The 22,622-nt window shown below is 35.1% G+C and overlaps 7 protein-coding genes across 7 annotated transcripts; 4 read left to right on the forward strand and 3 right to left on the reverse strand. All coding sequences in view use genetic code 12, as the record gives it.

Moving 5' to 3' along the window:
- Positions 1-630: 630 nt before the first annotated feature.
- On the forward strand, positions 631-4,032 carry UFD2 (Ubiquitin conjugation factor E4; the record flags this gene model as incomplete). Its single annotated transcript, XM_001526238.2, has 2 exons — positions 631-648; positions 766-4,032. The coding sequence occupies 2 exons, from the start codon at positions 631-633 to the stop codon at positions 4,030-4,032; spliced, it is 3,285 nt and encodes a 1,094-aa protein (XP_001526288.2).
- Positions 4,033-4,330: 298 nt separating this feature from the next.
- Positions 4,331-5,340, reverse strand: RPL35A (60S ribosomal protein L35A; the record flags this gene model as incomplete). The annotated part of the gene is made up of 2 exons (XM_001526239.1): positions 4,331-4,690; positions 5,338-5,340. 2 exons carry the CDS (start codon positions 5,338-5,340, stop codon positions 4,331-4,333), a joined length of 363 nt encoding a protein of 120 aa, XP_001526289.1.
- Positions 5,341-6,910: 1,570 nt separating this feature from the next.
- Positions 6,911-7,456, reverse strand: ARF1 (Arf GTPase arf1; the record flags this gene model as incomplete). The annotated part of the gene is made up of 1 exon (XM_001526240.1): positions 6,911-7,456. One exon carries the CDS (start codon positions 7,454-7,456, stop codon positions 6,911-6,913), a length of 546 nt encoding a protein of 181 aa, XP_001526290.1.
- A 1,380-nt stretch (positions 7,457-8,836) lies between these two features.
- Positions 8,837-9,934, reverse strand: PVL30_003689 (uncharacterized protein; the record flags this gene model as incomplete). The annotated part of the gene is made up of 1 exon (XM_001526241.1): positions 8,837-9,934. The coding sequence occupies one exon, from the start codon at positions 9,932-9,934 to the stop codon at positions 8,837-8,839; it is 1,098 nt and encodes a 365-aa protein (XP_001526291.2).
- A 2,014-nt stretch (positions 9,935-11,948) lies between these two features.
- On the forward strand, positions 11,949-14,306 carry SNF3 (Plasma membrane low glucose sensor; the record flags this gene model as incomplete). The annotated part of the gene is made up of 1 exon (XM_001526242.1): positions 11,949-14,306. The coding sequence occupies one exon, from the start codon at positions 11,949-11,951 to the stop codon at positions 14,304-14,306; it is 2,358 nt and encodes a 785-aa protein (XP_001526292.2).
- Positions 14,307-14,907: 601 nt separating this feature from the next.
- NAS6 (putative ankyrin-repeat protein) lies at positions 14,908-15,627 on the forward strand (the record flags this gene model as incomplete). Its single annotated transcript, XM_001526243.1, has 1 exon — positions 14,908-15,627. The coding sequence occupies one exon, from the start codon at positions 14,908-14,910 to the stop codon at positions 15,625-15,627; it is 720 nt and encodes a 239-aa protein (XP_001526293.1).
- A 4,155-nt stretch (positions 15,628-19,782) lies between these two features.
- On the forward strand, positions 19,783-20,298 carry PVL30_003692 (uncharacterized protein; the record flags this gene model as incomplete). The annotated part of the gene is made up of 1 exon (XM_001526244.1): positions 19,783-20,298. The coding sequence occupies one exon, from the start codon at positions 19,783-19,785 to the stop codon at positions 20,296-20,298; it is 516 nt and encodes a 171-aa protein (XP_001526294.1).
- Between the last annotated feature and the right edge of the window lie 2,324 nt (positions 20,299-22,622).

Below are 22,622 nucleotides of genomic sequence, written 5' to 3' on the forward strand. Positions count from 1 at the left end.
ATTTTATATATATATATATATATATACATGTATGTATATATGTATAATGTTGTCAAGCCCGTTCTGAATCCAATAAGAACTGTACTTTTCACTATGTTTTATCAAATAAACCGTCTATGGGATAACAAATGATTCAATCACGAAAAAAAAAAAAGAGTATTTGATTTTGAACCTTTTGTTTCTTCCAAAAAAAAAAAAAAATATTCTTCCAATACACTCTATTTTCTTTTTCGGTTAACTTGTTGTTTTTTTTCTCTCTCTCTCTCTCTCTCTTGTTTTTTAGTTTCTTGATGGTACTATATTTTTCTTTGGCTCTCTGTTAGGTGGGGCTCTCTGGTTTATATTTCTAAAACTTTCTTTGGAAGCGCGTGGTAGCAGCAATAACCTAGGACTCAACAATTGTGGTGGAAATGGACGGATTGGATGTAGAGCGAGCGAGATCAAACTCTGGATAATCTTGCAGCCAAAAACAGCTATAAACTATTTCGAAACAACTTCCTTCACAATCTCTCACTTACTTCCCCCCCCTTTCCGCCATCATATCAATTCATATTTACTTTTTATTTTTTTTTTTGAAAAGAATCTATTTGCTTTTTTGCCTCTTCTATATTACTGTTTTTTACGTGCCTGATGAGCAGTGCTGACGAAGTATGTGTTTTGTTGTTTTTTTTATCCAAAAAAGCAAAAAATCAAATTGAACAATCTTGTTTTAATCAAAGAATACATTACTAACAAATCGTCCTTCTTCCTTTTTTTTTATCTTAGATCCGTGCTAAAAGACTTGCCAAATTGGCCGCTAGATCAACTTCTTCCGAGCAAACAAACAGTTCCAGCTCTGAAGAAAAGTTACCACTTCAGCAGCAGACCCAGGGCCCTCTGCTGCTGTTGCCTAAACAGGACGTGGAGCGCCACCGAAATCAAACCATATTGGATCAGGAAAAAAGACAGAAAACAACTGCTGACAACACCATTAAAAAGCAAGAAAATGTTTCTCTGAGAAGTGCTACTCCCACAGCCCATGCATCACCACAACCAACTACAAATGCAGGACCTCGCCAAAATCAACCAATCACTCTGTCCAATTGGGTTGGCGATAACATCGACAAAATATTCCAATTAAAGTCCAATCTGAGTGACATTTCCAAAACTGCACACACAATCACTGACAACGAGATTGGCAAACTTGACGAAAACTATTTTGATGAAATATTCATGGAGATTTTGAATTTACCGAGCAAATACCCGGAGCCAATAAGTTATCTATATAGTATCTACGACAGGACGTATAGTTTGAAACGAGAGTTGCCGCTCAAAGCCAAATTTTTTGAGGAGAAGAATTCATTTTTTTCCTTAATCTTGAAGCATGCCGTCAGATATTCAAATATGGCGTTGCAGTTCCCGGATATGTTTGCAACTTCCAATCTTCAAAAGTCTATTGGGTATATAATTGACGATTTTGCTCGCATTTCACCATTTGTAACACAGTTGATTGAAGAGGCAACCGAAGATGACTCGTTATTGTCCTTATTGAACTATATTATACCGAGCTTGAGTGTGCGATTAACTCAAAGAGATGCTATTGGCACCTCTAAACATCTTGGCTACTTAATCATGTTTGAATCTTTGGTTCTGCTCAAACCGGTTGCAGCGATTTTTTCTCAAGTCAATGGATTTTTCCCAAATCTGAGGAAGGAGGGATTGGAATATGAATGGCACTCTTTGTTGGGACCTGTCTTTAGAGTGTCGCCTTTGGGTATGTCATCTCATACGTATTTTGGTGAAGACCCAAAGTCAATGTCTACGCCACAATTGAATACCGCATTTGAGCTTGCTCAAGGTGAGCTCAAGACCGTTCTCAATCACTTGTTTGTCATTGTAGATAAATTGATTAGAGGCTCGGCCAAGACCAGGGAAGATACGTTGCGGTGGTTTGCTGAATTGATCAATTTAAGCCACTTGCGCAGAGGTAGCCATGCCGACTTTACAAAATTAGCCAGTGATGGAATCATGTTCAACATTACCATGGTATTGATTAAGTTGAGTCAACCATTTTTGGATTTCCCTCTTTATACCAAAATTGACAAAATTGACGTTGATTACTTTGCCAAAAGTAACTTGTTGGATATCCTGGAGGAGTCTAGAGTCAACTCTCTGATTGAAGATGCTTCACAATATGTTGAAAAAAAAAGGCAAGCTTGGGCAGATGCGAATGCAGATGCAGATGCAGGTGAAGGTGGAAGTAGAGGTGGAGGTGGAGGTGTTGTCTCCACTCCAAACTTTATATCTGATTGCTTTAATTTGACATTGGCATATGTCCATTATGGTATGGGTGGTATTTACATTAAATATGATAGGATTCAGCTGCAAATTAAACAATACAATGAACGTTTATCCATGTTGGAGCTGGGCCAGCTGTTACCAGGAATGAATCCAATGCAAGCTAATGCATTACGAGCGGGTTTACCAAGAATGAAGAAAGCATTGGGTGTTCTCGTTGCCGAGAAGTATGCTATTCGTGCAGTGTTTAGTTTAAGGGATTTACAATTGGATATTTTTGACTTTGTCGTTGGTGCAACAACTTTCATCACCAGAATGATTGATCCAAATCATGCTTACCCACAACAAAAGATTACTATTCCTATTTACAAAATTACGAGTGTTTCTCAATTGGATGATCATGACTTTTTAAAAACAAAGACACCGGAGCCATGGAAGTACTATCCAGAGTTTTTGCTTGAAGGTTTGATCAACTACTGCAAATTTTGTGTAAACTTTAATGGGTGTCCATTGGTCCGAAATGAAGAAAAGCTCCTCACGTTTGTTCAATTCACCACCATCTTGCTTAGATGCCCTGAATTGATTGGAAATCCACATATGAAGGCAAATTTAGTTGAAATTTTGTTTATTGGAACCTTACCCGGAGCAAATGGCCAAGAAGGAATGATTGCGCCTATTTATCGTGGAGACCGTCTTGTTATGAAGCATTTGTTATATGCATTGTTGGACTTTTATGTCATGGTGGAAAAAACTGGTGCTTCGTCGCAATTTTATGATAAGTTCAATAGTAGATACTACATTTCGGTGATTATCGAAGAGTTGTGGAAAACATCTGAATACAGATCACAGTTGTTGGATTATTCGCAGAACAATGTTGATTTCTTCATCCGATTCATTGCTAGAATGTTGAACGACACGACTTATTTGTTAGATGAATCATTCAGCTTGTTGAACTCGATACATGATTACCAAGTGGAGTTAAAGAGACGTTTGCGCGGGGAGCCAGAAAATGAGGAGCTTGGAAGCACCGATGAATTAAATGAAAATTTGAATACTGCAGAGAAGCGAGCTACATCATTAATGGGATTGTCTAATAAGACGATGGAGTTATTTAAGCTTTTCACAAAAGAAGTACCAAATGGATTTGTGTTGCCCGAAATTGTTGATCGATTGGCTGGAATGTTGGATTATAACTTGTCAATTTTGGTTGGGCCCAAGTGTTCCAATCTCAAGGTTGAGTCACCAGAAAAATACCACTTTGAGCCTAAAAAGCTTCTTAGTGACCTATGTGAGGTTTACGTTAACCTTGCGTTGCAAAAAGGTTTTGTTATTGCCGTCTCACGAGATGGAAGGTCTTTTGATATTTCTTACTTTCAAAAAGCGGAAAAGATTTTGACAACCAGGACTTTTATAAACAACAAAATTATAGATCAACTAAGGCTCTTTGCTCAAAAAGCAGAAGAAAACCGTCAATCTGAGCAGACTGAAGAGTTGGAATTGGGTGAAGTTCCAGATGAGTTTTTGGATCCTTTAATGTTCACGTTAATGGAAGACCCGGTCATTTTACCATCATCTAAAGTTAGCATTGATCGCTCAACAATCAAGGCGCATTTATTGAGTGATGCCACTGATCCATTCAACAGAATGCCGCTCAAACTTGAGGATGTTACTGAAGATGTAGAGCTTAAGGCCAAAATTGCAGATTTCAAGAGACAAAAGAAAGAAGAAAGATTGAATGGAGAGGTTGCTAAATAAATGGACATTTTATAGCTTATGTAGACATTACATAAACACAATGAAATATAACATTACCTGTCTCTCTTTGAAATCAAGAGTTGTAAGTCCTTTAAAAGTAGAAAATAAAGAAAAAAAATAAAAGAATAATAAAAAAGCCAAATGTATAATCGACGAACATTATATTTATTATACAAATTTACACCAAACGTCATAGACACAAAGTCGCTTCTCCATTATCAAAACTAGAAAACAAAAGATAAGTTCTAGAACCACAAATCCTCAATCATGTTTTTTTTTCTATAATCTTCATCTAAACTTAAGCTTTGATGGCGAATTTTCTTTGTGGGAAAGTGATTCTTTGCTTTCTAGCCTTGTCAGTTTCCTGAGATCTTTCGAATTTGGTCAATTTTCTTCTCAAAGCTCTGGTCTTCTTAGCTCTCAAGTCCTTTGGTTGGTATTTCTTACCAGCGTAGAAAGCCTTGACGTTTTCTCTTTGGTTGATGTTAATAACAGTTAACACTCTAGCAATGTTTTTACGAACAATGTGAATTCTTGGCAAGCTTGGTCTTTGCAATTTTTGGACTTTCAAGTTGGCCAACTCTTTTTTCAACTCAACGAGTTGGTTTTCCAATTGCTCCTTGGACTTGGTTCTTAATTCGAATGATTTGACGGCGACCTAAATAAAAAAAGAAAAGAAAACTGTTAGTATTTATTGGCTTCGTTTTTCGAGATCAGTAAAGGGACATGACTAGAAGGAAGGGGAAAGAAACAAATATTGAATGGCTCTTTTCATTACTGGAAAACACTCGTTTGTGCACGTATATCTTTTGTATTCTGTACTCAAAGTATGCAATAGCAAATGAAAAGAAAAAACACAAGTAATACTTTGTCATTCTTCAATATTGAATTTCTGCAATTAATTTGTGGAGATCTTAGTTCTATGTTTCTAATCACATGCGATAATCTAAATTGTGTTAAATTATTTGTTTCATGAACAGATCAAAAAGCCAACTGTTAGTGAAAAACACAGACTTTCTTGCCCTATATTCTCTTCCACAACTTACTAAAGAATCGTTTCTGCTTATTTGTTTCTACTTCAACTGTTTGATCTGAAAATACAAATGATCCTTCATTCGCTAATACTGATAATGCTGATGCTAATGCTCTTCGTGTGGTTCTTGCTGATGCCTCTGTTGTTGCCAGCATATGATCCGTGATTCTCTTCTTCTAGTTCATTTTCCTGGTACTTCATTTCATCTTCCTTTTCTCCCTCTTTGTCCCTATTAACTGTTTAAACGACTTTATATCGTGGTTATAACATACCATTGTGTATGTGTATTGAACTGAACGTTGATGCAAACAAAGGTCTCTTTGAGTCTACACCTCTTTCTAGTATTATTATTGAAAATTTTAGAAAAACTGGAATGGTCGCACTCACTGTAGGTTTCGGTCGCGCAAACACACTATCGCGATGTAATCTGAAAACCCTACTTTTTAATGTTCGCACGTGATCACGTTTTTTTCTTTTCTAAAAAGTGACATATAAAATTCACTATTCAAGCCGCTCATCTTTTCAAAGCAGTATTCTGTTACGCAACTAGAAATTGTGTTCTGTACTAACTACATTTGTAACAAAGCTGGTGGGTGCATATCATCGAGAATAAGTAAAATTGGCTTCTAATGGCAAAAAGTTCATCTACATGCTGTTAATATGCAACACTGTTATATCTATGTTATATCTATGTTATATCTATGTTATATCTATGTTATATCTATGTTATATCTATGTTATATCTATGTTATATCTATGTTATATCTATGTTATATCTATGTTATATCTATGTTATATCTATGTTATATCTATGTTATATCTATATTAAACCTATGTTTTAGTTACAGTTTCTGTTTGAGCTCTTGTAGTGTGTGTGTGTTTTTTTTCTGCTCGCTCGATTGGTTTGTTGATTTTCTCTGATAACCTCGCGCAATGTCAGTGACGAGATCTCTTGGTAAATAAACAGGAGTATGTGCAAAGAATACGTAGCTATCTACGCTAATGGACAACTGTAAATTCTGCAATTTTTTTTGTTGCTGATACTCGCAAGTAAATCATGAATGTTTTCTGACCATCTGACAATACCTTAAAAGTTTGTAGTTTATTGTTTCATCAATAATTTTTAGTATCGCTAGAGACAATTTTTTTTTTGGCGTCTTTTGCAGCAACACTGATGAATCAACTTACATGGCTTGTATAAACTACATGTCACGAGACACTACACACTTGCTATGGACAACTGTTTGTGCTCGTTATTTTTATCTTTATGATCATCTTAAGAAGGTGGTTGAACCAACATTACTTTTTAATCTTTGAAGCAAAGTTCGAGCTCTTTTCTTCAACCTTGTGGTTAGTATTTTTTTTAGAAACATCTGCAAGTATCTTCAAGTAATTCTCGGTCTATATTCGGTTGTAATTCCTCGTTCGCCCCGCACTTTGCCACCAAAAAAATAGAGAATTTGATCCCGAACTCGTTGGCGAGTCCGAAATGACAAAGTATCTGCTAACAAAACTTATTAAGAAGTTGTTATATGTTTACCACATCATGATAATCTCTCCATAAGCACCCGTTAGCCATTGGAATAGAAAAAATGTGAGAAATTAAATAAAAGCAAGATTACAAAACAAAAAAAAAGAAAGAAAGAAAGAAAGAAAGAAAGAAAGAAAGAAAGAAAGAAAGAAAGAAAGAAAGAAAGAAAGAAAGAAAGAAGAAATATATAGTTCTACAATGTAAGATCTCCAAGATCAATAATACTTCTTCTTTTCTCGTATCTCTCTCTTTTTTTTTGTCAATTTGTATTATCGATAATAGTTATAAAAGTTAATTAGACAGAAGCAACATACTTATGATGAGTTTTTCAAGTTGGTAGATAACCATTCCAAACCTTCGTACAAACCGTCACCGGTAGTAGCACAAGTGGCTTGGATGTACCATGGTCTTTGTCTGATGGAGTGTAATCCCAATTTTTCTGTAATTTCAGCGGCATTCATAGCATTTGGCAAATCTTGCTTGTTAGCAAAAACCAACAAGAGCGCGTCTCTTAATTCATCTTCGTTGAGCATTTGTTGTAATTCTTCTCTGGCTTCGGCAATACGGTCTCTATCGTTGGAATCAACGACAAAAATGATACCTTGAGTGTTTTGGAAATAGTAACGCCACAATGGTCTAATCTTGTCTTGTCCACCAACGTCCCAAACTGTAAATGAGATATTCTTGTACTCAACGGTCTCAACATTGAAACCAATTGTTGGGATGGTGGTGACGATTTCACCCAATTTCAATTTATACAAAATGGTGGTCTTACCGGCGGCATCCAAACCAACCATCAAGATTCTCATCTCTTTGTTACCAAAGAGGTTGGCAAATAGTTTTGAAAATGATAAACCCATTGTTAATAATATATATGTATATATATGTGTGTGTGTGTGTGTTTTTTAATATGAGTATAACTGGTGTAGTGTGTAGTTTGGTATCTATTTATACTGAAATGTCGAGACTAGTAAAAATTCAGAAAACAAAAATAATGAAAAGGGTCTAAGTGTTTGAACTTCTGAATAATCCTAGTAAAAGATAATGGGTTGATAATATATGTATGTGTGTATATATATATATGTAAATGCTAGGTGTGATATACACTTGATGAACGGTGGTCTTTAATCACTGTTGTGGGAGAAAAAAAAAAGGAAAAGATTGCTTGTTTTGGTTGCGGGTGGGAAAAGATTCTTCGACAAAAAAAAAAAAAAGAAAAATTGGCGTTCTCTTTGTTCCGTTCTTTTTCTTTTTCTTTACGATGGTTTCTTAAAAATCAATCAATCAATTAATCACGAGCAAGTAATCAATCGGATAGAAATTCAACTGTTTATGTGATCTAAAGAGGGGGGGGGATTCAGGAGATAAATATTTATCTATATGAGTTTGGTTTAAAGTATTAGGGAAAACCTTTAGTGAGAGAAAATAACAACAAATCAGTTTTGTTTTTTTCGACTTTTGATCAGTCGCTCGCTCGCTCGCTCTATTTCTCTCTTGATTTTCTGTCAGTGTCTCGTTGTTCGTTGTTCTCTGTTGGACGACATTTAATTTTATTTTTTAATTCTTATTAATTAATTTCTTTTTTGTGTAACACTTTTTATCTTCAATATTTTTTTTTGAAACTCAAAGATACGCAGCTTGCAAAATTATCACGCGCTATTAATGGGATCACTCCAGCCACTGTAAATGGTACTTAGTATATTGCTGCTATTCCTACTGAAAAAGAAAAGAGGATTTCTGTAAAGAATGTTGGAAGACAGTGACGCGTCACAAACAAGTTATTTCTAATACTCACAATCAGATCCTTGTGGTTTGTGCAACCACTCGCCTTATTATCTTCAAAACTATATAAAGAGTTTCACCACACACATATCTTCGAGTACCAAGTTTAACGGATTTAATCAATGTTATATACAAAGACATGCATTTACGTATATATAAATGAAATATATACATGTATTGATGTGAGAGCAGATGTTTTTGTTTAGCAATATCAGCTTCACAAGAACGAGATAGTTGCAACGAAACCAAAAGAAAAATAGTAGTACTTACTTTTGAGGTAAAGAAAAAAAAAATTTTGAAACAAAAAATTAGATATGCAAATGAAAAAGGGTTGGTGGAGATTTGGTACTATTGATTCCTTTCTTTAAGTTTTTGTTTGTTTGTTCGTCTGTTTGTTTGTTTCTTTCTTTAGTTGTTGTTTTTGTTTTTCCTATTCTTCCGTTGACTTTAAAATTGTATTACTTTCCCAAATTGATCTTACTACCAGAAAACTGTTTCAATGCTCTAATAAAAACAGCATAATTAACATCTTTATTATCAGGCTCCCAGTATATTTCACTCAATCGGATATGCCATGGTGGGTAATCTTGTAAATTTAAGGAGGGTGAAAAACATATCAACAAGTCGGGTTCGGGTCCAACCAATTCTACAAGTTCCTCATCAATCAAATCAATGGTGATGTCATTAATTGATAGATCGCCATTGACTGCCAACTCACTCATGGTTTTCGTCAACTCCACCAACGTAGGCTTGCCATCAACTCTACTGAGTAAATCAATCTCTAAATCAACTTGGCCGCTGGCGTATGTCTCATTTAAATTGCTGTTAGCTAAGGTTTCGTCGCTGTACAATATCAAGTTTTTGTTTGGCACCTTGATCGAAAATCTGGGTACTGACTCACTTCCAAAATAGGAGACTAAATTCTTGGTAATGTTGTTACTCAAGTCCACGACAAATTCGCTGCTCTGATTCATCGCCCCAGTATACTCGTAAATAATCAACTTGTTAATCCCGGCACTCACAGTCCATGCAGCCAATTCACTAATCAGGTTCATGAACCCATCTTTGCCCCCATTTTCATCATCGTCATCCTTCAAGTCCAAGATGCAAGAAATGGATTTGGGGATTTTTGTCATTTGGTTCACGTCATCTCGGATGACTTGTGGAGACTTGTTTGGATAGTATGTAAGCGATAAAAATTTAAGATACGTCTTTCTATAAGCGAATTGAAAGTTTTTGAAAATTGCAATAAAAAAGAAAAGCCAAAGCAAAATCAAGTGGTTGATAAAATAAAAGAGCATTTCTGGCAAGGAACTGGTGATGGGCTTCACTTTGGAAGAATAAATCTGGTGCGACAATTGCAGCAGTAGTTTAAATAAGTTGAGTGTACGGTGTGAGCTAGGAGGCAGGTGTGACGCCTGTTTGCGGTTCTTGAGAGCGTCCATTGACCGTTGTCGTAAGTTTGCCTCATTGGTTATATCCCTAATTTTGACTTCCCCTACATTGTTCAATCTCACATCTTCGATAATCTTTGGTGTTTTTAATGTATCTGCCATAAGGAGAATGTGTACGTGTACGTATGTGTATGTGTGTGGGGGGATATATATGTGTATGGGTTGAATGGGGTATCTGTTTGTATGTTTGTATGTTTGTAAGTGTGAATGTCTTGATTCTCTTGGTTCGTCTTCAATTTGGTTGTAAAAAAAAAGAAAGAAAAAAAAAAATTAAAGAAAGGGTACTTAAATGTACAAGTATAGTATTTTTAGTGATTTTGTTTTCAAATTCTTCTTCTTCATAGTAGTTGGTAGCAGCGAGGAAAAAGAGGTGTCCTAAGAAGTAATCTTTGACTCTGGAATCACAAGTATATTGCAAAGCGTTGAAAAGCTGGTGAAGACTAAAATAATGATCTTTTGCTTGTTTCGTCAATTTCACAGTTAGTCTTTCTTTGGTTTTTGCTATTTTTAGAATTGTGTGATTGTTGATGTTGTTGTTGTTGTTTTTCTTAGCTTGGTGGGATGGTGTGGATAAGTCCATATATTTTTTGCAACAATATGAGATAAACAATTTTAATCAACACCAGTTCGAAATTAAAACTGAATACATGAATCCCAAAAGAATTATACAAATGAAAACAAGGAGAATACTAGCAAGATTTGTGATTGAAAACATTTGGTATTTTATGTTCTTTTTAATTTTTTCTTTGGTTTTAGAACAATTCTATTACCGATGGAAACTATTGTTTATGGGATGATCTTTGCATAAGTAATTGCGTGGTTTTTATACAAGGGTCAAAACTTCTACATTAGCTGTGATCTGCATACACCAACTCAGCCTTATTAAAACTAGATCAAACACAAGTTAAATAGCTTGTTATAAAAGTCAAAAAAAAAAAAAGAAAAAGAAAAAGCAAGTAGCTCATAAGGAGCTAGTGGGAAGATTCGGAAACATGGTCCGTATTGGTGTATAAGCATGGTGAACAATAGACCTGGTGGCTAAACAAAAGGCAAAACTTTTACCCCAGACTGGTAGCATAGAAGGACGTGCAAAACGGCGAAGAGAGATTACCGAAAAAAAGATAAACTGCAGTTTATAAGTACAATACAATAACAATAGAGAGAGAAATAAAGAGAAAGAGGAAAGTAAGAGGAAGGATAATAAAGATTGGGGTAGCCTCCACTTTGCCTTTGCCTTTGCCTTTGCCTTTGCCTTTGCCTTTGCCTTTGCCTTTGCCTTTGCCTTTGCCTTTGCCTTTTCTTACTTCTTTTTTTACTCTTTATTCTTCTTTTTGCGCGGACAGTCCTTGGACCCAATATAAGCATGTCTATATATATTGTCAACAGTCGATCAAAATTAATTATTCGATTTGGAGAACAAAAAAAGCGAAAAGAGGAATTCTTACTAGCATGACGTTTAATCATAGATCAACTAAATGTCAAAGTTGGTGATAGAGTTACTTGTTGTTACCCAAAAGTTTAGTATATTTTTTTTTTCTTTATTTTTTATTTATTTTTTATTTTTTATTTTTTATTTTTTATTTTTATATTTATTTATTTATTTATTTTTATATACTTTATTTTTTCAGTTTCTTTTTTTTTTGTTCTCTCCTCATTGAAATCGTAAATTGGAACAAAAGACAATCACATACCCTCAAGATTCTCAGATTCTCGCCAAGTTCACCAACAACAGTCATATCCCAGGACTTAAAGAGATATATACAATAAGCCTCCCTTCACCAATACTCCACATATTTCTATTATACTGATTGCATTTCACATCTTAGAAGACACTCAACACTTGACAAGAGGAGCTTTTTCCTTGTTTACTATAATAAAGTTTATCATTAAACTATCCGCATCAGTTCCACAATCAAAAAACCACAACCACAACTACAACCACTACCAACACCATCGCATCCAGAATAGCAATCACATCTTGAGCTACAACTGCATACTTTTCCATATATTGTAATGTTATATATATTGCATCTGCTATCGAGAACCTAACAATCAACCACATTTTTTATTTACAAGATCAGCTAAAAAAAAATTAAACAACTACAAAAAGTTCACGATGAAACTATGGTCGTTTATCGATCAATTATTCTATGACAATACCATAGAAGAAGAATACTACAAAAAGCTACGGCAAAAGAGCTCGTCGAATTCAGCCTTTATTGTCGGTTTAGTTGCAGCCGTGGGTGGGTTCATGTACGGCTACGACACTGGGCTCATCAACGATCTCTTGGAAATGAAGTATGTGTATACACACTTTCCAGGTAACAGCCAAAACTTTTCAACACACGAGCGTGCAATAACCGTTGGGTCGTTGTCCCTTGGAACTTTTATCGGTGCTTTGATTGCGCCTTTGACTTCAGACAATTATGGACGGAAGTTTTCAATCATCATGAGTGGCGGCATCATCTTCAATATCGGCTGCATCCTTCAAATCTGCTCAGTCGAGCTTGCACTACTATGTGTTGGAAGGTTAGTTGTTGGGATCGCCGTGGGTATACTCTCAGCAATCGTGCCCTTATACCAAGCAGAAGCTTCACCAAAATGGTTAAGAGGATCAGTGGTGTTTACTTACCAATGGGCCATCACATGGGGATTCCTTATTGCTAGCGCAATTTGCCAAGGAACCAGAAGAATGAACAATTCTGGGTCGTATCGTATACCGATTGGAATGCAATTTTTATGGTCATCTATTTTGGTTGGAGGTATGTTGTGTTTACCGGAAAGTCCGCGTTTTTATGCGCAAAAAAATAATTTACCTAGAGCATTGGATGCGCTTGCAAAGCTACGACGACTACCTCAAGATGATGACGACTTGATTGAGGAGCTAGTTGAGATTAAAGCTAATTATGATTATGAATTGTCCTTTGGCAGGACCAAGATTTGGGATTGTTTCAAAAGTGGAGGTGGTAGACACAAGCAAGGATTACGAATGTTGACCGGAATGGGGGTGCAATTTTTCCAACAGTGCTCGGGAGTAAATTTTATTTTCTATTATGGTGTCAATTTCTTTAGTTCTGCTGGAGTCAAGTCTTCGTACATAATGTCACTTGTGACGTATGTGGTGAACGTTGTATTCACTATTCCGGGTATCATATTGATTGATACAGTAGGTAGACGTCCATTATTATTTTGGGGTGGTATAGGAATGGCCTGCTCGAACTTCATTATTGCCATTGCAGGTGTCAGTGTTCAGGAACGACAGACAAATGCAATACTATGTGTGTCCTTTGCATGCGTTTTTATTACATTTTTTGCCAGTACTTGGGGTGGCTGTACGTGGGCATTATGTTCAGATATCTACAGTATTTCAATTAGACAAAAAGCTGTTTCGTTGACAGCAGCAACTAATTGGTTAGTCAATTTTATTTTTGCCTTTATTACTCCTTACTTGATTGATACCGGAGCTCACACGGCTGCATTGGGTAGCAAAATATTTTTCATGTGGGGCGGGTTGAATGTGTTGGGTACATTATTTGTCTATTTTACAGTGTATGAGACCAAAGGTTTAAAGTTGGAAGAGGTTGATTACATGTATGCTCATTGCACAAATCCACGTACATCGACCAAGTTTAAGTCAACAAAGATCCAGTACGATCAAATGGATGAGAACTATAATCTTATTGCTAATTCACAGCCCGCATCCACTACGTCCAATGATGCTTCTAATGAAAAAGATATTCATGATACATCAACTCATGAACATTCAGATTCTACGCAAGCCAATGGAATCAACAACAACGAAGCACTATTTGTTGTTGATTCGGCGAGATCAAGCATTGAGCTGGGAGTAGATGTGGATGCAGAAGGGCCTTATCTTGATGGTGCTGGTTTTATTGGCACAACCACAAGCGCAAGCGCAAGTACAAGTGCCAAGGGAAATACAAATACAAATACAAATGCTAATGCAAATGCAAATGCAAATTCAAGCATTACACGCAAAAGTCGTAAATTTTCTTTTGGTTCAAATATTGCCTCCATCAACTCATCCAAAACAGTCCCGCAGCCCACAACATCATCTCAACCAAATAATGATTATCAAATATATTTAGAATCGTTAAAGAAGCAGTATTCGCAGCATTACATAAACTCTGCAAGTATCATTAGAAAGATATCATCAGAAAGGTCTGGAACCACTTCTAACTCACACCATATGCAGGTACCACAGGATGCTTACTTCATTGATGATGGACCAGATTTTGTGCAGGTTGATGATTTGCAACATGGTGTCGAGATGAATGAGAATATTCCAACAACGATAATTGCAGCACCATTCTACAACCAACCACCTTCAGACTCAGACTCAGATTCAGACTCAGATTCAAATTCAAATTCAGACTCAGACTCCAATTCAGATTCCAATTTGAATCCGAACTCGAATTTGGACCTAGATCCAGGATCACAGCCAGGAATTTGATAAACGCTCTGAAAGCCAAAAGCAGGTGTCAGCGCTGGCCACTAACATCAACTGGAACAAAAGAAACAACGAGATGATGAATTATTAAAGGGGTCCACTAGATGGATTTTTGGTATATTAAAAAACAAAAAGGGAACAGTTTACTTCTTCTTCTACTTCTATTTCTATTTCTACTTCTTCTACTTCTTCGACTTTTTCATTTTTCCTTCTTTTTTTTTTTAATAAATTAGATTTTATATAAATACACGATTGTTGTTTTTGGACTTTTGGAGTTTACCAAACGTTATAATATATATAGTTTAGTAGGACGTGCAAAAATCAGAGCATGATAGGCTAAACAAGACGGGCTTGTAAGAGGAGAAAGGATATGCGCGACTAATAAGTGGTGACACCTTTTCATTATAGATTCTCCCCACATTTAAAATTATTAAATTTCCACGCCACCCAGAGCAAAAAAAAAAAGTAATATATACATACATACATATATATATATATCAAAAGTATATTAAAATTCCTCAAGATTGTCAAGAGTCTTGAATTACATGGAAAAATAAACCAGCGACACTAACGTTGCATACATAAAATTTTCGATACAAGCACAATGGCTCTCGAGGAAGCACAGCCGAAGCAGCACGAAATTCACGAAGCTATCAAGGAAGGCAATTTCAAACTTGCAGAGCAATTGATTGAAGAGCATCCTAAACTTGTCTACTCACAAGATGAAGATGATCGAACACCTTTACACTGGGCTTGCTCAAAGGATAATTACAATCTTGTAAAGTTTATTCTTGACCATACACCCAAAGATACAGATATTGATAATTATACTGATCTTAGTGGTTGGTCGCCGCTTCACATCATTGCCTCCTTGGGCAATGTCGATATCCTTAAATTGTTGATGTCGCATGATCCACAACCAGATATAAATCAACTTACAAACCAAGGAACCACATTACTTCATTTGGCAATTTCGAAGGACCATTTGCCATTTGTTGATGTACTATTGGACGAGTATGGAGCCAATGCTAGAAAAAAGGATAAAAATGGATATACTCCTTTACATCGTGCTGCGGCTTTGGGCTCAATGGGTATGACTAAAGCTGTTGTGGAGAAGGGCAAGAATGTCAATGTGAATGCAAAAGATAATGATGGGTGGACGGCGTTGCATCATGCATTAGCTGAAGGGAATGGTGATGTTGCAGTGTACCTTGTGAGACAAGCGCACGCTGATCCAGAAGTAGTGAATGAAGAAGGGTTAAAACCTATTCAAGTGAGTGTTGATGAGAAAGTTGCCAGGTATTTCAAGGAGAATATTGAGTAGTGAAGATAGTTGGAGAAAGAGAGAGTGAGTGGGAGTCAGAGAGAGGGAGAAAGAGAGAGGGAGTCAGAGAGAGGGAGAACAGGAAGAAGAAGGAAGTGGTGATAAAGGAACATAAATTTTAGAGGAGCTTAGTAATCAGGATAGTAGCTGGCATTTGATGGGGACATATCATACTCGTATTAGGTGGAAAAAGGTGCGATGGACAACTTGGTGTTGCGAACTGCGTTTATGATTTCTGTAATTTGTTTATTATTAATATTGTTGCACATTTATCTATGAATATATATATATATATATTGAATTGTGTGTCTCTCTCTCTGTGTGTGTGTGTGTGTGTTTGTCACATATGAAACACCGTTGAATATATAGTGTTTTACATAATAGTAGATACGGATTAGCCAATATATATTTTTTTTTTTAACAAAAGAATGTACTTGTTTAATAGCTTTATTTTATTAAAATTTTGAGATATATGAAGTGAGGTAGGGGAGGGGAGAACAATAGAAGAAAGAAGGAATTGGTAAATTGTTGAAGAAAGAGAATGAAAATTGTGGCATATAATCGGGATTTAATTTATAGCCGGGCCATATACATATATTTAAAAAAGCCGCGTAATTTTAGCCCTTTACTTTTAAGGAAAAATAATAATAAAAAAACAGCAACTGGGAATGGAGTAGCGTATAATTTTCAATTTGAGTCGATCTTCAGCCCTTTCGACTAGGAGTCACACCAATTTCAGCTCCTGCTTTACTCGATGGAAAACTCGGATTGGTAATATTTTGTGCATGACTTACTACTGATCTGTGTGTGTGTCTACATTCATATATACTGATTAGTATGTTGTAAGTATGTTGCAAGTATGTATACTGAGTTGATTGTCATCCAGTCTTTTTTGTTGCAAAATTTAGAACAACAGAAATGAAAAAGGGGAGGACGGGAGAGCAAAGAAGGGCAAGAAAATGTGGGTGATAGCAGCAGCAGCAGCAATCAATAACATCTCCCAATTGAGGTTTGGATTGAGAAGAATGGAATACTTTTTGATTGCTAAAGAAGGTTAAGAGGCGAAACAACAAACACAGAAGTATTATTTCTCAATAGTGGAAATTACCTAAAGAAACTTACCCACCGTATGCGGCTTTCGGCTCTTACACTTTTTTTTTTCTTCAAAAACAAAAAAATAAATTTTGGCTTTTTCTTATATGTAAATGACTATAAAGTTCTTTGTAAGTATGTGTGTAAGGGTGTAAAAGGAACAACTAAATGAGCAAAAAAACGGTAATTAAAAATAAAAAATAAAAAATAAAAAATAAAAAATAAAAAATAAAAAATTAAAAAGACGAGAGGAACAAAAATAGAATCGGGGGCAAAGATGGACGTCATAGCAAAGGAATGTAAGGATAGCAAAGAAAGCAGCAAGAAAGAAAGAAATAAAAAAAAAACATTTAGAATTAAAGAAAAATATACAATTCAAAGAGTGGCATCGAGTAGATGATGGATGATTACAAAACGCAAAAAATAGAAAAAAAACGAAAAGGAAGAGACAGAAAAAGAGAAAAAGAGAAAGAAAACGTGATCTTAAAGTGACGCCAGAAGATGAGGAACACACCGTCTAATACAAGGTTAGTTTGTCAAAGTCACAACAAATGATGGGAGAAGAGATGGGTCTTTATATTTAACTTTGTATAATTTCATTTGATGTGTCGTTGGCATGTCTCTATGTTGTCTGTGTCCAGACACAGACACAAGTACAGACACAGACAGACACTTTATTGATTGAGAATAAAAAAAAAAAAATTAAATTAAATAAAATAATTCCCAATTCGTAAAACAGGAAACTGAAATTCTGAGCTTCGACCAAAAAGCGCCAAATTCCCACCCCATTTGGATAATTTGTCAACTAATAGAAATTACACAAAATGCAAATACACCGAGCTACATTTTGTACTCTTTTTATTTTCTTATTATTTTTAACTTTTTATTTTCTTTCGACTATTAGAGTTTTGTACTGTGGTTTGTCAACAACCCTCCCCTCCTCCTCCTAGACTTCCCTACAAAATCTGTTTGGTTAATCTCTATACCAAGGACCAATCGGTGATAAAGAGAGTGAGAGACAGCCAGTGTGTGTGTGTACGCGGAAAAGTTGAAGGAATAATGATATTGGTATGAGGATAAAGATATACGGTTATATATTAGGCCAATTTATCTAAAAAATGATTTGACAAATCAAGAATTTAGTACATGGCAAAAGTAAGTTGGTATAGAGAAACAACCCTAGATTCTCATATACATACATATATATATAGTATAGATTTGAAATGAGTACCCCACGCATTGTCTGACGACTGAGAAATGCTTTGAATTGAGAGATCTCGGGATTGACTTGAGCGAATTTTTCAATCTTAAATTATTATTTTTTTTTATTAATAATTTTAATAATTTTAATGCCGTTTAAAAGGTGACCCATATCTGTTGGAGATAAAAGAAGTAAATAATGATACAGGAGGCACCGTGCAAAGTAGAGGAAGATGGAGGTGGAGGAGGATGGAGGGTCGAGTAAAGAATGCAAGAAAATGAAGAGAGACGAGTAAAATAGTTAGATCCAGCCTTTTAACAATATCATTTGTCTATTTTTTAAAACAAAAATTTATCTATTAATTCTTTTCAACATTCAGCATCCTTTTGTTTGCTTTTAGAAAGCCAATTGATTTCAACAATTGGACCTCAAATGGTTTTTCTTTTTTATTATTCTTTCTGTTTATGTAATTATTTTGAATGGAAAAGTTGTTGAAGTTTGCTCGAGATATGAAGGAAAAGCAGAAGAAAGGAGGAAGGAGGAGGGGAGGAGTCCGTAATTGTCCAATCGGTTATTCATAACCTAAAAGTTTACAATCCAAAAGTGCAATGTTTTGTCTAGATGAGGCAAAACCATTGAGATATATTTCTTGTGACGAAGGTGAAGGCAAATAATTGTGGGTTTCTTCCATTCCATTCCTTTTCTTTGTTTTTCCTTCTTTATCTCTTGCTTCTTTACTCCCTCATGCCTGATGCACCACTCCTTGAAATAATCGCTCTCTCTCTCTTATGTATATACATTGTTTTTTTTTTTAACACCCATACTGAAATTCCATTCATTCTTTTTTCTTTGTAAAAGAAAAAGAAAAACAGCCCGTTCTGTGACTATGTGACTCTGTGACTCTAGTTCCCTCTGATACTTTACTTCTGTGTTAGTTATAGTTGCCGTTTTCGATATCATCCATAACATGTACCCGACACACTAAAACTAACATCAATACACTTGAAAGAAGAAGAAGAATACTTCAAAGAGTAAAAACAAACAACAATAAAGAAACTAAATTAGTTAGGCAATAACACCTTTTTTTTTTTATTATTTGAACTCTTTTATTAAGTTTCTCGATGAAAACAATAGAGAACAGGCTTTACTGACATACACAGACACATACAAACAGACACATACAAACATACTTCATAGTAGTGCTGCAGCAGTTCAGACATAATTTAGCATACTATCTGTGACCTAATCTGTAGCTTTCTTCTGTATGATTGCTATATCCCCAAAAAAAAAAAAATTATTGCATAATGTGAGTTAAGTGTTCCCTCTTTCCCTTTCCCTTTCCCTTCTACTTCTTCTACTTCATCAATGTTTATGGTTCTTACTAATCTGAAATAAATTAAAAAATAAAATTGGTTACAATTGAAGGATGACACTGGCAGATTGGAACAAAGGAATACACAGTAAAAAAAAATAAAATATAAAAAATAAAAAAATAAAATATAAATAAAATAAAAAAAAATAAAAAAAATAAAATAAAAAAAACAGACGGGAGAATAGCAACAGTCAAAAAAGAAAAAAAAAAAACAACCAAACTTTCCAAATGTATATAAATGTAACCATGAATCCCTCTTTAGCTTTCCCTTCCATCAATTGTTTCTTTTCCTCCTTCTTTTTCTTCCTTTCTTCTTTTCTCTCCTTTTTCTTTTTCTTTTTCTTTTCTACCTCTTTTAATATATTCAATCCATCTAGCAAGTTCCTTTTTTTTATTTTTATTTTCCACTAGAGATTATAAATATATTTAAACTTATATTCACTCACGCACTCCCACAAATATATATATATATAATCATTACTAATTCACAATGTTGGCAATTGGAGACGTTATCTTAAGAGCATTCAACTTTGTATTCTTGGCCATTGCTTTGGGTTTGACTGGTTCCCTTGCGGCTACCACCATTACACAACACAACCCACAAGTCAACTTTGCTGTGTTTGCAGCTGCATTTGGTCTCTTGACCTCATCATTCTATGGTATCTTTGCATTTTTCATTGATGCCTTTGCTTGGCCAGTCATTTTGTTCATTTTTGACTTTTTGAACTTTGTTTTCACATTTGCTGCTGCCACCGCAATTGCTGCTGGTATCAGAGCACACTCTTGTGGAAACCAAGACTACCTCGACAACAACAATATCAACCAAGGCTCAACCGGTAGATGTAGAAAGGCCCAAGCCTCAACTGCATTTTTGTACTTTTCAGCATTTATCTTTATCTTTTCAGGTGTCTTTAGTGCTGTCGGATTGTTTAGAGGTGGCTTGTTTGGTTCCTCAAGAAGAACCTCTGCTCCAAGAACTGGTGTTCCATCAATGTCCCAAGCTTAGAAAAATTTTTTTTGTCCAAAAGAAAAAACAATCAAAACAATCAATCAATCAATCAAACAAGAAAAAAAATTTGTTAAATTGGGGAGCGGCGCCAGGGCCAGGGCCAATTTTCTATACACCACCAACTATTTTATTGAAAAAAAACTACTACTACCACCACTACTATTACTACAACATTCATAACACTTACAAATCGATTACAACCATGACCAATAGCTCACGTTTTATTTTAATAATTTTTTTATTTGAATTTGTCCTTTGCTTTTTTTGGAGGAATTAAAAAATAAACTGTTTGCTATATACCAATTTCTTACCATAAAGTAGTTGAATGGGAAATATACACCCCTTGCTCATTTTGTAGCAACCTATTCAATAACTTTTTTTTTTTGTTCTTTTCCTAAACACACCCCTTTTCATCAATCCACGTTATACTTCAAAAGAAACTCAAAAAATTAGCTTATAGTTTTCAACAGGACATATCTACACCACCATCACCAACCATTAACCATTAACCATTTGACAATTTTGGTCTACACATTGAACAACTACAACCTCTTTCTTTTTTCTGAGATACCCACACTAGAAAGAGAAGAGAAACCAGGATATGCTGTTTTTGAATTCTATACACATTCTTAATATCTAGTATTTTTTTTTTATCATTATTATTACTATTACTATTACTATCACCGTTGACTAATTTTAATACATTATTCGTTTAGCCATTTGCAAAGTTTTTCTGTTTTTTTTATTCTGTTTACTCTGTTTACTCTTGATATTTGTAAGTAGCACTTTTTACTTGATACAATTTAATGTACTTTTAAATTGAGTTTTTTTTTTTTGAGAGAGAGAACATCAATTGACTTTTTCATGTTAATCAATCTTGAAGGTACAACTTATATTTTCGTTTGTGTTGTTTCTTACTAAATGTTGTAAGAAGTTGTCTTGAAGAAGATTGTCAATAATTGTATTGAAAAAGGATGGAAAAAAATGGCAACAAAGGGAGAAGCAAGTGTTTGCTATTGGGTGGAAAGAAGGAGGGGGGTGGGGGGTGGAGGGCAGAGAGGTTTCAGAGTAACTGAGTGAGAGACAAAATTAACATACCATGAGGTCATAAATTTTTTTTTTAATTTAATTTTTCTGTTCCGTTCGCCTCCCTTTTTGTGTGACTTGTTTGTTATTTGTTTTTTTTTCCCTCTTCTTGAATACTTTGCATCTTGAGAATAGGAATCCATATTTTTCAAAATGTTATTGAAAGGATTCAGTAGAGAAAGAAGGAAAGGGAAAGGGGAATAAATGACCAATGCATATAATTGGGTTCAAGTATGACTAGTATTACGTGGAAAGGAAAGAGCGGTGGCAGGGTGTGTGTTTCTAACAGAAGAATAAGAAAAAAGAACAGGTTCAACAAAGACGTAGGTGATAAAAGCCTTTTGGAGGACAAATTTCTTTGTCTTTTTTTTTTTTTTAAGACCGGAAAAGAACCATTTATATCTTTGATCTTTGATCATTGCTAATGATAATACCATTATAGTTGACTACCGTCTTCTTGATTGGTTTTTTTACTGTGATCACCTAATACGACTGACCCTTCCCTTTTCAACAATTGTTATTGTAATTCTTTTCTTTTAATATATAGAAAAACACATTGGATGGTTACTTATATGTAGCAATCTTGTCTTTTTCTATACTTTGCTCTATTCATTACAAAAATGAATAAAAAATAAAAATGAAAATGAAAATAAAATTTAAGGGAATAATTTTAGAAATGAACAGTGACTACACTTTAACCTCTTGGCCAACGAAATGTTTCTGCAGCGCAACACCAAGATACAACATCACGAAATCCAATTTCCTTCCTTTTCACATACACATACACACACCTCCCCCCCTTCCCCCCTGTGCGGTCCGTAAATTCCGTTATGGTTGCAAAAGAAATAGAATAATAACAATAAAAAATTTAGTAATGACCAAGTCGTTAACTAAAAAGCTACTACTATTGTTGCTCTGAGTTGCTCTGAAATGCTCTGAAATGCTTTGCTTTAAAAAGCAAATTAAGAACCGAGCCGATTTTATAATGACGTTCTGGTTGCTTGTAATCTTGGCATGGCTGAAGGGCAAGGGCATCAAACTCTTGTGCCTTTGCTTTTAGCTTTTTGCTCTTTGCTTTTTTGCTTTTGAAAGGCCAAAGGTAAGGATGTATGTGTGTGTGGTGTGGTTGTGGAGGATGGCGTGGCGGACGAATCAAGAACTTGCTCAGTCCACCTTATCCCTCTTACAGCTGATATAGTCAATACTCAGTAGGTCGGGTTCCACTTTTCATTTTT

Source organism: Lodderomyces elongisporus, chromosome 4, assembly GCF_030384665.1.
Source record: "Lodderomyces elongisporus chromosome 4, complete sequence".
In the NCBI taxonomy this organism is placed as follows: Eukaryota; Fungi; Ascomycota; class Pichiomycetes; order Serinales; family Debaryomycetaceae; genus Lodderomyces; species Lodderomyces elongisporus.